Here is a 15,477-nt window from a genome sequence, read left to right on the forward strand (position 1 = left end):
CTCTGGGTCCTGACACTCGCTCACCTCAGCACCTACCTGGGAGGTAAGGAGGCTTCCCTAGCTTTTCCCTCCCCTGGGGACATCCAAACCCCAGAGCCAAAGCTGGAGGTTGAGTTAGAGATTTCCTTTGGGAAAAGTTTTCCTTTGGGAATCCTGGTTCGGGTCCTTTTGAGGAAGCCTGAAGCCCTGGAAGGAACTAGGGGCTAGGAGTCAGGAGCCTGGGGTCACCCTCCAGGCCAGGCCGCAGCAAATACATCCCCAAATACATCTTATGGATGAGGGGCCTGGTGCCAGTCTCTGAGTTTTAAGACATTCCATTCTTTCATTAACAGACTGCTAGTGACTATATATAACATCCAGCTAAAAATTAGCAGGGGGGTACTCTTTCTGCCCCCTTTTGATACGTATGTCAGAAGCTTTCTCTATCTCTTTTATCCTTTAATAAAACGTTATTATACAAAAGCTCTGAGCTATTAAGCCTCATCTCTGGTCCTGGATTGAATTCTTCTCCTCTGGAGGCCAAGAATCCCAGCGTCTTTTCGTGGTTCAGCAGCAACCTATCATCAAGGGCTCTCCCTTGGTGGCTACTCACAGCCAGACAGGCAGCCCCACCCAACCCAACAGCTTCCAAAGTTCATTAAAATAATAATAGTAACAACAACAGAGTTCATGACCCTAAACCCTAGAGCCAGAACAGGAGAGAACCCTGAGAGGTCGGGCTACACATCCCTACTCTCCCAGACCTGGTTCCCAGGTGGTACCACCTACGTCACCTGGTTCAGTGGTACAAATAGCAGGCATTGCTGTTGTAAAGCAGCACCCCCCCTACCCCCCCAACCCCCCGAGTGAAAAGCACAGTAGTTTGGTGTCATGAAAGTGAAAATGAAACTGTTAGTCGCTCGGTCATGTCTGACTCATTGTGACCCCATAGACTGTAGTCTGCCAGGCTCCTGTGTCCATGGAATTCTCCAGGCAAGAATACTGAAGTGAGTTCCCATTTCCTTCTCCAAAGTTTGAACTTGGATTTCAATCCCTTGGGTTCTTAACCTCACCTGGAGCCCCTCATCCCTTCAGTGGGCTACTTAGGACATGTTCTGCAGGGCTATGTCCTCTCTCTGCACGAACAGGCAGCCCAAGGAGATGGTAGGGGTGAGGCTGGACCAGTGACAGGAGGCCCCTTGGAGGTGCTCAGCCCTTAGGCCAGTGGCTCATCCGTGGCTGCACAGCACAGTAGCCTGATGTAGGCAGCACTTCTCAAACATGAACTCTGTGCCTCCTGCACACCCAGCTCTCAGTAGGGGAAGCGCTGACACGTGGGAAGCACAGGCTGATGCTCTAGAGAGACCCCAGTCAGCCCACCTGACTCCGTGTCTACCTCTGTGAGCTCAGGTCCTGTCCATCAAAGGGCTGAGGAGGGGGCTGAGGTCCCCCATAGGCAGGGTGCCCAGCACCAGGCTGGGGGTGGTGGGGACCTATGAACAGCACCATCACCCCTGTTCCTAATAAAGGCAGAGCCACCCCTGCTGCCCCTCTGGACCCCTGACCTAGCTGGGCCCCCACACACCTGGGGTTGATGCTGCAAATGCTGGGTTTTCTCACTGAGGTTGTGATAGAAGGAGGCATGGGAGGTGATGTTTGTTGAGGCGCTGCTTTGCGACTGGTTCTGGGCTCCGTGCTTCACACATGTCATCTTCCACAGTCCTCCAGTGACCCCAGCCTGGCTCTTGAGCCCCTGCTCTGTCCTCCCCAGCAGACCACTGGGAGCAACTCCTCAGAGAGCAGACTTGGGACAACCCAGGAGCCCTGCTGTCACCTATGGCTCTACTCATATCTGGGCAACTCCTGCCTCAGTCGTCTCCTCTGTGAAATGGGGATAAGAGTCCCGACTCCGTAGCCACCATGGAAACAACTGGGCTCATGCTGAACTCTGCTCTAGCCTTTCAGGCATCTGCATGGAGGTCACTGCCTCCTGCTCTTCTGCCCTCAGTTCTGAAAAGAGCAGATCAGGGTCCACTCCAGGCAACAGGGAGAAGGGAGAGCTGTGCTTCTCAACACCCTTCGCCTTTGGTGGTTTCTTCCCAAGCCCTTTAGCTGCCCTACTCTGCTTCTCCAGATTAGTTCCCCAGCCCCTCTTCTCACCATCCACCCCCCACCTTCTCTCTGCTCCATTGCTTCTGCCATTCTGTCCTGGGCCAGGGGGAGGGTGTGTGTCCCCATGTTGTCCTTCATCTCGGCTCACAGAACACCTGCCCTTGTGCCCTTCTCAAGCCTTCGACATCCTGGGGACAGTCTGCTGCAGGGCAGGAGGCTCCATGAGTGACTCTGCCGTCCTGGGTGGTAGGAACCAGTCCCTGGAGACCGGGATAGACCCAGCAGGATGGCAGCGGGAGGAGAGGAAGGAGGAACAGCCTGTGGGGAGTCTCCAGTGTGTGTGTGGGGTGGGAGGGGAGTGCATCTGGCATGGCAGTCCTGGCTGGGATGTGCTCTCACCTGAGCCTGTGGGAAGACATTGTGCGTCCCCTCCTGCCCCGAGGGGGCTGCGTGTGAACCTAGAAATGGGGAGGATGATGAGTGTAGTCAGGACCTCTGCTCCAAGGTTCACCACCCCCAATGCCTAAGCGGTTGATCCAGGAACAAGTGAGTGACCCCAGCCTGATGCTTGTCAGGACTGAGAATGCAGGCTGCACTGCGCAGGTGCCTCTCAGCCCAGCTGATGGTGTCTGTGAAGAAACGCTGACCCATGGGAACAGGTTTGGGGCTATGTCTGGACCACAGGACACCAGGTTGAGCCCTGAACCCTAGCCCACCTCCCCCCTGCCACCTGACTCCTTTCACCTGGGCCATGGACCCTGGCCTGGACGTGCCCAAGGACAGAGGAGTCATAGTCTGGAAAGCACTGCTCGGAGGGTTGAGTCCCTGGTTTATACACACAAGGCTTTCCCCACTGAAGTTTCCAGCCAGGATAAATCCAGTGTCACTTCCACATGGTGACCTGTCACCCATCTTCACCTCATCCTCATGTCTCCATCTCAACCCTGAGTTCTTGACTGTCCAGGTTACAAGGCCCCAGTTTCTTCAATACTTTCCCCTTATGTGGAACCTGACCCCATTTCCTTCTGCCCCACCACCCACCCCAATATTGGCCTCCTCCTCCCTTCTCTGCTCACTTTAATTTAGTCACATCTGCAAAGATCTTTTTTTTTTCTCCAAATAAATAACATTCACAGGATACAGGAGTTGACAAGGTTATCTCTCCAAGAAATATTTTTCCAGCCTACCAGAGGGACTGATTGTTTTTAAGGAAATAGGTATTTTTAGACTATTTCCCAAGGAGAAATTCAATAAGAAATTAACAAGAGCAGAAAAGAAATTGCTAGATAAAAATGAAACTGACCTGAATCAACCTGTATGAATTTTTAGTGGACTGTTTCAGGAAAGTCGGTAGGCCAATTTTGTGTCAAAACCTTATTTTCTGTTATTCCCTTATCACCTCGATTAGCAAAAACACTGAAATATCCATGTAGATTGTGTAAAGTTCAAGTGTGGCAAGGAAACAATGTGGAAAAAGATATTTTAGGTAAATGTAAATTCATTAACTAAAGCCCAGATTGCAAATTTAAATTCTGAGAAACAGAATTTGGGGTAATAAACATCACAAGGGACAAGGAGATAGTTTTTGAATTAAGAAAGTAAACAAGAAGACATAACAAGCCCAAACATATATGCATCTAACTATACGGCCTTGGAATATATGAAGCAGGGCAGTCAGCAGAACTTTTTAAAATATGTATTTATTCATTTATTTGGCCTCATCAGGTCTTCATTGCATCACTTGGGATCTTTGGCTGTGGTGCATGGAGTCTCTAGCTGATGCACGTGGGCTCGATAGTTATGGCATGCAGGCTTAGTTGCTTTGAGACATGTGGAATCTTACTTCCCCAACCAGGGATTGAACCCACATTCCCTGCATTGCAAGGTAGATTCTTAACCACTGGACCACCAGGGAAGTCCCCAGTAGAACTTTCTGCAATGATAGAAATATTCTATACCTGTCTTGTTCAATACAGTAGCCTCTAACAACATGTAGGTATATGGTGCTTGAAATGTGGCTGGTAGGACTGAGGACTTGCATGTTTCAATCTATTTAATTTTATTTAGTTAAAAATTAGGGGACTTCCTTGGTAGTTAAGACTCTGCACTTCCACTGCAGGGGGCACAGGTTCAGTTCCCATTGGGGGAACTAAGATCCCACATGCTGCATGGCTTGGCTAAAATAAATAAATAAAACAAAAGGATATGATTAAAAAAAATTAAATAGCTGCATGCATCTACTGTCCAATATACTGTACAGAAGAATTGGGTTCATGAAGTAAGTAACTCTGAAGTGATAATCACAAGTTTCTTCACATTAATAACCTTTACCCTCTTTCTCTTTATTTCCTGTTCTGACTCCAAAACAGTTGGACCATTCAGACTGTTTGATAACAAGTTAACGTATCTCCTATTTACCTAAATGATGTCATACCCTGTCACCGTGATTCACATTTTATCATGCTCTGGGCATTAAAAAGTATTTTCCCCTTTGGGCCTTGTGTCAGTATTTGGATGTTCCTTTGGGTTGAAGTCAAGCAATAGTAAATGACCTTTTGCAAACTTATCATCTAGGTTCCCTTAACCCTTGGCTCCTCTCCAACTGTGACCCTCTCTTTCCCCTTACAGACACTAGCTGCCCCAGGAGAAACCTATATTTACCGTCTTTCGTTCTCTTTCTCTGTCTCCAATGCACTGGCTTTTGTCCTGAGAACTTCATAAAAAAGCTCTAAGCAAGGCTGTCAATGACTTTCAAATGGTCACATCCAGTGGACACTTTTCAGTGCTTATTTCATGTGATCTCTGCAGTATTTAACCAAAAGTTTATGTTTAAATTTCTCTTGTCTTTCATTAAAATGTTAATTTTATTTCAATGCTTCTTAAGATTTGCCTGCCATGGAGACTACCTCCTGGGAATGCCCCCTGCTCCACCCCACCTGCCCCTGTGCTTCACCCCAGTCCAGGAGAGAGTGGCAGCAGTGGGGGGCCTTCCCCTGCGCCTCCCTCAGACCTCCACTTTCCTGGCACCTCTAGCCCTGGTGACACTAGGGTGCTGTTTTGAACGCTGGGGCAGGAGGGCCACATCGCTGCCCCTCACCAACGCTGCAAACAGGTGTCTTCAAGATCCTGGGGTTCTTCACCAGCTTCTTTTTTTATTCCCTATAGAGTAGTTGGGATGGAAGGCATTCACCCCTGGCTTCCTCTAAGATACCCTCTAGGCAGCAGGTGTTTAGTGAGCCTGCAAAAATTCTGGAGCCAATCTCAAAGGGGCTGAACATCAGGTGGGGCCCTGGAATCCAGGGTCTCTGTTTTAAGACTTCTGCCCGCTGGAAATAGTTAACCTCTTGAGACTTTTTTTTTTTAATTGAAGGGAGGGCACACTGTACACCCGCCTTCCACTCAGATAATTGAGGCCCAATGCCTAGTTACCCCGGAGAAGGCAATGGCACCCCACTCCAGTACTCTTGCTTGGAAAATCCCATGGACGGAGGAGCCTGGTAGGCTGCAGTCCATGGGGTCGCAAAGAGTCGTACACGACTGCAAGACTTCACTTCCACTTTTCACTTTCATGCATTGGAGAAGGAAATGGCAACTCACTCCAGTGTTCTTGCCTGGAGAATCCCAGGGACAGGGGAGCCTGGTGGGCTGCCGTCTATGGGGTTGCACAGAGTCGGACACGACTAAAGCGACTTAGCGGCAGCAGCAGCAGCCTAGTTACCCATGCCACCCCTAAACTCACACACACACACCAACTAAGGCACTGCCAGGGGTACAGACTTGCTTTGGCAACGAGGCCCCTCCGGATGTCCAGGGTGTGAACAGCCACATAGTGAGGTGTGTGCTGTGAAGTCAGCACCTTAGGAGGTGGGAGGCGGTGGTGGGCAGAGAAGGAAGAAATCTGATCTTGATGGATCAGCAGGAAAATGGGGAGAGGAGGTCAGGACATAGGAGACCAAGGATGATCAGAAAAGGGGCAAAAGCAGAAAATGTAGAAAAGATGAGAGAAGCAAGAGAAAGACAAAACAGGATATGAGCAAACACATAAAACAGGACAAAGAGCATATGGAGAGAAGGAAACAGAAAAGAGAGAGAGATGAACGGGAAAGAATGTGAGAAGGGGAGCCAGGAAGATGACATCAGAGCTCAGTATAGAAACCTCCATTGACAAGAGGGCTGATCCTCAGTCCTTGACAAAACCTAGCGGGCTGAGATCACCAGGTCGGCCACATAAATCAGCAGGTTGATGGCTGTCAGGATGGCCACAGCCTGTCGATGGTCCCTGCGGCTCCAGCGGCTCCAGCGGTCGGTGAGCCTCAACATGTACAAGACCCAGAATCCCTTGGGCTTGCCCTCAATCTCCTCATCTACTGGGTAGAGCCACCAGAGAACCAAAGCAGTGGAGTAGAGGAGGACGGAGAGCAGGGTCAGCTGGATGGGCAGCCTGTACTCCCAGCTGCCCAGGTTCAGCAGCGTGGCCACAACTGCCTGGATAAAGCAGATCCAATAGATGGCCAGACACCACTCGTGAGCTGGCTCCTTCGGGTGCCGGGAGGTGTTGCAGATGAAGGTGAAGATGACACAGGCCACAAACATCTCCAGCACCTTCAGCACACCCTGTGTGGTGTACACAGCGCAGGTGAGGTCTTTGAGCTTGTCGCAGTTCCACGTACAAGACAGTTCTACACCATAAAGGAAGCACGTAATGTAGGTGAATGATAGGGCAGCGTTGACCCGGTCTATGAAAGGGTCATAAGGCAAAAACCGGTGTCTCCGGATAGACTGGACGACAAGTAGTGAGAGATAGACGTGGGCGGCGAAGCAGGCATCTGTGAGGGGCATGTGGTACGAGAAATGAAAGTGGGACTGGATATAACATAATTCAACTATGACTACGATGAGGCTTATGGGCAAAGAGAGGAACCAGATGAGCATGGCCCAGATATTTACGTCCCCGTAGCCCCTCTTCCGAAAGCCAGAAGTCACCAGCCAGAAGGCCATACAGCTGGAGAACAACTGCAGCAGGCGGAAGCAGAACCACACCAAGGCCAAGTAGTCCTGGTCTGTGGATGTGGACCTGGTGGCCATGGTGCTGTGATGGTCAGACAGGTCACGGTCACTGGTTGTGGCAGTGGTCCTCACTGAAGATCCACCAGAGAAAGATCCAGATCCGGAGATGGATTGAGTCAGATGCCTGGAAACGACCCAGGGCCCTGTGAAGGCTGAGGCTCAGGACCTGTAGAGTTAGAATCAATGACTCAAGACACTTGGGTAACAGCATAGCCACTCCAGAATGATTCTCCCCACACATCACTGGTGGCTTTTTCAGGAGACTTGTTTTATCCTAAACTCACAGCTAGACTGAGGGTGGCATCAAAACTGTGTATAGAGCAGCAGCAGCAGCGACCACCACTCCCTAGGATAATACCTGGAGGAATTCATTTATGTGGGAGGGTGTTTTAAATGGGAAAAAAAAAAACAAAACTGTGTATATATTTTTATCTCTTTGTGCTGCTGCTACTGCTTCTAAATCGCTTCAGTCGTGTCCGGCTCTGTGCGACCCCATAGACGACAGCCCACCAGGCTCCCCTGTCCCTGGGATTCTCCAGGCAAGAATACTGGAGTGGGTTGCCATTTCCTTCTCCAATGCATGAAAGTGAAAAGTGAAAGTGAAGTCGCTCAGTTGTGTCTGACTCTAAGCAACCCCATGGACTGCAGCCTACCAGGCTCCTCCATCCATGGGATTTTCCAGGCAAGAATACAGGAGTGGGGTGCCATCGCCTTCTTTGTGTTAGATACCATTATTTAAAGGAATATAGAGTATGCTTCTCCTTTTCTACAATCACAAACCTTCATGATTCTCAAAATTGAAAAAGAATTAAAAAAAAAAATAGTTTGGTAGCAAATTTTGACCTGAACAGACCTGAGACAATTAACAATTTTTGTTTATTTCAATGAAAGTGAATGTTCAAAAGTACAGCTGCCAAAATGAATGTGTTTGATCACAAATTGTTTTTAGACACCAGTGGGGTGTGATGTCACATAGAGTAGATGTACCGTGTTACTAGTCGGAAGCAGAAAGTTTCTGAATTCAGAAGCATATCTGTCCCAAAGGGACTTCAGAAAAAAGATTATGGATTGTAGTCTTTTGGAGGATGTGTCCCGGCCTGTCCTCCCTGCAGCATCACTAGAAGGAGCTGCCATCTGAGGGGACACAGCTTCAACCACAGAAGGGCAGTTTCAGGGGTGAACAGGGAGGAGCCATGAGGTGAGAGCAAGGCCGTGGGAACAGAATGACATGGGAAGTAGGGACTGTTGTGAATCCCCTCCACCCATTTTTGTCTCAACCTGTGACTCTTCCCCACTGGGGAGGGGATATCTCAACCCAGCGTGACTCCAAGGACGAGTGTCTTGGAGAAATCACAGAACAAATTAACATAATGTTTGGCTCATAAGCTCCAAAGCAGCCATCCATGCGCCAGTCTGGAAAGATCTAGGAGTAGTCCTACCTGTGTAGGTTTTCCTGGCCTGGGAGACTGGTTAGCAGCTTCCAAGCAGGGAAGAAGGGATTGGAAATGAACAAGGATGCTGTGTCTGATGCTGATGGGGAGTCTTCCAGGGCATCTCAGGGAGGGGGTGAGGATGGATGGATGATCACCCCCTTTTAAGGGCAGGAGCTGAAAGAGGAGGCCCCTGCAGGACCCCTGGGAGGGGCCAGCCCTGAGAATGCTCCTGGGACTTGGGGGGAGGGGGGTGCGGGGGGCAGAGTGGAGATGACTGGGGGGACCCCAGGGTCCCAGTGGCGCTGAGGCAGCCCAGTAGGGGTCTTCTGACCCAGAAGGGATGCAGGCATGGAGCCAACCTTCCCATGGAGGAGGGGCCTGGCCCGGAACTGAGACAGAACAGGGACCTGAAGGGGTTTCAGGGCTGTGACAGGGACACATGGCCAGAGTGGCAGGGACCCTGGAGACCACGGAATTGCCCAGGTCACCTGCCCAAGACAGTCCCGCCAGCCAGGGCTGCAGTCCTGCTCACACAGGGGCTCCTCCAGGGTCCAGTGTTGGGGGAGTGTGCCTCTCCCAGCCCGCCCCCTCCTCAGGGACAGCTGCCCTGTTTCCAAGGGACTATTTGCTGAGAGGCCCCCAGGGCAGAAGGGCCAGCACCCTGAGCCCCAGCCAGCTTCCTGCCATCAGGGGCCTTGTCACTTTGCTGATAATAAACCCCGGGACAAGCTGAGGCTAGAAAGAGAAACACAAAACAAAGCCTGAGAACCTTCCTGGACTCACAAAGCTCCTTGAGCCCCAATCACCAGTGGAGCCCTGGAGCCTGCTGGCCTCCCAGTGGGCACTGCCAAGGGTGGGGAGGGGCACTGGCGTGAGGAATGCTGGGGGTGTCATGCTCTCTGTACCCCAGTTTGATCCTGGCTTAATTACCTGAACTCACCCTGAGATTCCACCTAAGACTAAATGACAACTTTGGATCCTTCTCATGTCACAGAGGGAGGGCTTGGGGAAGGAGAGGATGAGGTTCTTGCTGTGTGACCCTGGGTCAGGCCTGTGCCCTCTCTGGGCCTCAGTTTCCCGACCTGGAAATCAGCAGCTTTGCCTGAGTCTCCCCAGCAGCCCCTCCTCCACTCTAATCTGTGATCCTGGACATGGTGCCCCCGTCGGAGTACAGCCTGGATGTGGCTGAGCCTTGCCTGCCCAGCAGCCAGACGTGTGGACTGGAAGACAGGGAACCAGGAAGGTCATGGTCAGGACAGAGGAAGGAGGAGGAGGTGCCAGAAGGGCAAAGAAGGTAGAGGGGAGAGATTGTGGGAGATCCCTCAGAGCTGGATGAACCTGGGCAAGTTACTCACCAGAGCCTTAGTTTCGCCGTCTGTGCAGGGGACTTTAGTATCTACTTTACATTAATTAAATGTATGGAAGCATGTGAAGGGCTTATCAGAGCCCTGGTGCATGGCACACTCAACCCATGCCATTTACCTGTCCCCCTCCCCCTCACAAAGGACCCAGAAGGCCCTGGCCCCACTCTGGACATCAGCATATGCAGCTTGATTTGCTGCAGATCAGGGGCTGCAAACCAGCTTGGACTGGAGGTGGTCCAGGGATGTGTTTGGTTTCCCTTCAGAAAGCGATGGTAGAGAATCAACATTATTTTTTTCCTCAAGTGTTTGGTAGCTGCACAGTGCTCCAATTTCACATGAAAATCCAGATTTCCAGCTCCTTTTCAAGCCTCAGGAGATCCAGTTTCACTGGGCTGCATTCCCTAAAAAGGGGGTCACTGGAGCTGAGCAGCTGCTGTCTCCTTTATATTGTTTTCATTCTCCGTTTAATTTTCTATATTTTCTTTTTCTCATGTATAACTGAACTGACAAAAATTAGGACTATGATCATCTCCCATGTGCCTGTTTCCCCTCTTGGGTGTGGCCAGGCTTCCTGCCTGCTCACAGAAGCATCTGCCCCTCCATTCAGGGAGCATCCATGTCCTCAACCTCATGTACAGCCTTCAGCGCATTTCACATGCTCTGACATCACATTTGGACATGTGTGTACATATATGCATACAAGTTTATAAGGCATATCTGTATATCTTTTTCAGTTTTATACACATGAGACCGTGTCATGCACACGGCATCTTGCTTTTTCACCACCCTTTTGAGGTGCAGCTGGTCCTTTCCAGGGGCCCTAGTCCTCTCCATCCCCTTTACTTATTTCCTTCCCTCCTGGCTCCTGCGGGTGTTTGGACTGACCTGCCTTCTCTAGATCAGTTGACCCTCCCCTGTGAGTCTCAGACACGGGGGGACACAGGATATGACCAGGGGTCCTGGGATCCACATGACCACCATGCTCTAGAGTAGGAGGTCAGCAAGCTTTTCTGAAAACTTAAAAAAAAAAAAATATGACAAAGAATTTATTTTTCATTTCTGGAAATTCATCTTGAATATCTAGGGCTACTGCAGCAAATCATCACAAGCCTGATGGCTTAAAACAGCAGTGTATTCTCTCACAGTTCTGGAGGTCAGAGTTTTGAAACAAGGTGTCAGCAGGGCTGCTCTGTCTCTGATGCCCCAGGGAAGGGTCCCTCTTTGCCTCTTTTAGCTTCTGGAAGCCCCTTAGCCATGTTACCCAACTCGGGCTTGTCTGCTTATCCCTCAGGAAGCCAAACATTGAGACACCAGTGTCGGGAACAAGGTGCTGCACCCCCACTGTGAAGCCGATCATCGCCCATGTCTGTGCATCAGCCTACAACCGGGGGCGGGGTCGGAAAAAATACTAATGAACGTTTCTACCATTTTTCTGGATCACCTGTGTACGGAGGACTGGTGTTTTTATGGTTTAGTAGGTTTGAGGTGGAAAACAAAATCCAATGATGGCCAACTGGCTGTCCTCTCGCACTCAGACCTCCTGCAGAGAACTGTCTTGTTGGAAATCTACCCTCTCCCTCCCCCTCCCCCTGTAGTGGACACACCCTGACCAAACCGAGTGTCCTGTCAGGTCTTAAAGGAAGAAACTATTTCAGATCCTTTTTTTCTCATGCTGGGCAGGGGGTGGGGTGGGGGGTGCCCCAGGTTAGAACTCCCCTGGTGTTAGAACAATAGAAGTCTTCTTCCGTCCAGAGACTGGGGGAAGGGGGCGCAGACCTAGGCAGCCCCTGCCTGGAGCATTAGGATAGGAACCACAGAGGTGGGGGAAATTCAGATCCATAAGAAGCTGATCCCCTCTTTTCCCTCCCTCGCCTGCAAAGACTCGTCTGTAAAGGGGGCAGGCTTTTCACAGTTTAGTTTCCCTTTTGCCTTTAATTTAGTGTCCTTGTTGGAAGAATTTTGCCTTTCAGTGCCCTGTTACTGTTACTATGGAGTAACAGGAAGGCCTGCACATGGAGTTCCCTCCCACTTAACAGATCTTTGACAAATTAGTTCTAAGTCCAAATAGTGGAGGAATTTAGAGACCCATTCAGGGGCCACCATTCTTCAGAATCGAAAGCAAACTGGGCCAGTCTGTATTGCAATTAAAAAAAAGACTTTTTTAAAACAAGGTCATAGCTCTAGTTTTGCCAACCTGCCAGGAAGTGTCCAGTGGACTTCTACAAAGTCTAGAAGTCCACTGGATGGATGTAGGCCCCATCTTCACTTCACCCACTCCCCTGGAACAGATTACAAACAAACATGCAAATTCCTCTTGGGTAGAGACTGGTACAGAGTCACAGAAAAGCCAGGTCCCACTCCTCTTCTGTCCAAATTGACCCCAAAGTTCCAAAGGGCAAAGAATATTCCCAAACAGGGGGGAAGGGGGCTTCCAAGGTACACACCCCTCTACTCACTCAGTCAACAGCTCCGCAGCTCCTTCAGAGGCCAGTTTCCTTCTCTCAACAGAAAGTGAAAGCAGGCTGTGAGGAAGTGTTAGGGGAAGCACGCTGACTGAAACCGCCCACCCTGGCCAGGCACTACCCACCCTGGCCAGGCACCATAGTAACCATTTCCGTGAGTTGTTTTACGACAGGAAGTCCTGGTAAGGAACAGGAAACTAATAAGCCTCCATCAACCAGAAGAGTTCGGGAAAGGTCAAAAGGAGGCACCACCTGTCCGACCACCTCCCAGAATACTTCTCTCTGGCATCCGTCTTGCCTGAACAAGGCACCACCAGGAAGGACTCTGAGTCAGAATGATTGGCTAAAGACCACCCGGAAACTAATCCCATCACCCTAAAACCTGAGACAGCGAGCCATGTGACAGAGCAGTTCTGGGTTCCCTTACCCTCCTGCTCTCCACCCGGGTGCCCTTTCCCAATAAAATCTCTTGCTTTGTCAGCGCATGTGTCTCCTCAGACAATTCATTTCCAAGTGTTACACAAGAGCCCAGTTTCGGGCCCTGGAAGGGGTCCGCCTTCCTGCAACAGAAGGACTCGGGAGGGACAGGGCAAGTTCGGAAACTAACACATTTGGCAGCTACTGGCACATCCCTGTAGATCCTCGCTGGGAGCAACTGGCACCTCGACCTTCTCAGAGGCACCACCCTTGTCGCCCCCGGAGGAGGCGGAGGGGCCGGAGCCCCAGGGACATGACTGCTGCCTGGATGGCCAACATTGTCACCCAGCTCAGAATAAGAACTCAGTATTGAGAAACAAGTGTTGAGTAAAAGAAAAGTAGCTTTATTTTAAGGAAGAGCAACCGGGGGAGAAGGCAGACCACTGTGCAAAAGAACCAGCTCGCAGCACTCCAAGGTTGAGCCGGAATTTATACAAGGAGGGAAACAGGAAAGGGATGCAGGCTGTAGGCTGCATTGCTGGAGGTGCTCTGTGCTTCTATTTTTAGAGACTTTACATTAACCACGAGACACCTTTCTGGCTTTTAAACTTGAGTGGGTCCTTACATTGTCCAGATCAGTGGGTCATTATTCTACAGGTCACTGGTCATATATTTCTAGAGAAAGAACTAAGATAGAAACAGACAAAAACAGGCAGATCCACACAGTCCATTTTTTGGACTGATCAAACAGATCAATACAGATAAAAACAGTCCATCAAACTCTGGAGCTGTGTTTAACTATTCATAAGACTTTGGCTGTAAAACAAGCAAAGTTTTACCTCTGTTGATAGTGTCTGACCATCACCATCACTATGGCAGGAAGCTGCTGGGGATCAGGGTGCTGGCCCTTCAGCCCTGGGGGCATCTCAGCAAATAGTCCCTTGGAAACAGGGCAGCTGTCCCTGAGGAGGGGGCGGGCTGGGAGGGCCCCCACTCCCCCGACACACTGGACCCTAGAGGAGCCCCCGTGTGAGGCAGGACTGCAGCCCTGTCTTGGGCAGGTGACCTGGGCAATTCCGTGGTCTCCAGGGTCCCTGCCACTCTGGCCACGTGTCCCTGTCACAGCCCTGAAACCCCTTCAGGCCCCTGTTCTCCTCTCTCAGTTCCAGTCCAGGTCCCTCCTCCATGGGGAAGGTTGGCTCCATGCCTGCATCTCTTCTGGGTCAGAAGACCGTTACTGGGCTGCGTCAGGGCCACTGGCCCCCCAGTCATCTCCACTCTGCCCCCTACCCCCACCCCAGTCCCAGGTGCAACCTCAAGGCTCTCACCTCTTAGGGGTCCTGCAGGGGCCTCCTCTTTCAGCTTCTGCCTTTAAAAGAGGGCCAATCATCTGTCAATCCCCACCCTGTCCCTGGGATGTCCTGAAAGGCCCCCCATCAGAATCAGACACAGCATCCTTGTTCATTTCTAATCCCTTCTTCCCAGCTTGGAAGCTGCTAAGCAGTCTCCCAGGCCAGGAGAATGCTCACTCAGGTAGGACTACTTCTAGATCTTTCCAGACTCTCATCCGGATGGCAGTTTTGCAGTTTAAGAGTCAGACATTATGTTAATTTATTCTGTGTTTCTTCAAAGACGTTCCACTTTGGAGTCATGCTGGGTTGGAGGGCTCCCCTCCCCAATAGGGAAGAGTCACAAGTGAAGGCAAAATTGAGGGAGGGGATTCACAGCAGTCCCTACTTCCCACGTGATCTCATGTCCCCACGGCCTTGCTCTCACCCCAGGGATCCTCCCTGTTCACCCCTGAGGCTGCCCTCCTACAGGTGGGGCTGCGTCCCCTCAGATGGCAGCTCCTTCTAGTGATGCTGCAGGGAGGACAGGCCGGGACACTGTGTCTTAGTTTGCTGTGGAAGGAGGCTGTGGCCCTGAAGGCATGTCCTGGGTCGCAGAGCCCTGAGGCTTGGTCCTGGCCTCCCACCCACGGGCCCTGCTGACACGTGGGCTGTAGAGTGAAGTGCTCAAACCACAGCTTTGGCATTGCTATCTGGGTTCCCACTCCTCAGCTTTTAACCTCAGGGAAGTCACTTGAGTCCTCCAGCCTTAGTTTTCTCATTTGTAAAATGGGGTTAGCAGTATAATCTATAGTCTCTTTTCTACAGTCTCAATTCTGGAGTCAGAGTTGAGATATGCTCCAGAATTCAGAGATTTTTAGCACTAGACAGATAACCTGGTGCATCCACTGTATATGACATAACACTGAAAGCTCTTTGCAATTAAACACATTAGTATTTGTGCAACTGCCTAAATTGAACTTTCACACTAAGTGAAATAAATGCATGCATGCTTGCTAAGTTGCTTCAGTCGTGTTCGCTTCTTTGTGATGCTATGGACTATAGCCGCCCAGGCTCCTCTGTCCATAGGATTCTCCAGGCAAGAATACTGGAGTGGGTTGCCATGCTCTCCTCCAGGGGATCTTCCCAACCCCGGGATCGAATCTGCGTTTCCTGAGGCTCCTGCATTGCAGGCAGATTCTTTACCCTTGAGCTACGGGGGAAACCCCAAGTGAAATAAATAAAGATCATTAATTGTCTCATGTATATTTAGGTCAAATGCTTTTACCAAATGAATTATTTAATACTTTAATTT

The 15,477-nt window shown here is 50.5% G+C and overlaps 1 protein-coding gene across 2 annotated transcripts; it reads right to left on the reverse strand.

The window, feature by feature from the left end:
- Window positions 1-3,772: 3,772 nt before the first annotated feature.
- Window positions 3,773-12,458, reverse strand: LOC522540 (myeloid-associated differentiation marker). 2 transcript variants are annotated; one of them, XM_002696546.6, is made up of 2 exons: window positions 12,412-12,458; window positions 3,773-7,324 (listed from the first exon to the last, which is right to left on the reverse strand). In XM_002696546.6, the coding sequence occupies exon 2, from the start codon at window positions 7,174-7,176 to the stop codon at window positions 6,289-6,291; it is 888 nt and encodes a 295-aa protein (XP_002696592.1). In that variant the 5' UTR covers window positions 7,177-7,324; window positions 12,412-12,458; the 3' UTR covers window positions 3,773-6,288. The 2 variants fall into 2 exon arrangements, with proteins under 2 accessions (XP_002696592.1, XP_059735254.1); XM_059879271.1 differs by having other exon boundaries at window positions 10,841-12,458.
- Window positions 12,459-15,477: the final 3,019 nt, after the last annotated feature.

This window comes from Bos taurus, chromosome 21 (genome assembly GCF_002263795.3).
Source record: "Bos taurus isolate L1 Dominette 01449 registration number 42190680 breed Hereford chromosome 21, ARS-UCD2.0, whole genome shotgun sequence".
Classification (NCBI taxonomy): Eukaryota; Metazoa; Chordata; class Mammalia; order Artiodactyla; family Bovidae; genus Bos; species Bos taurus.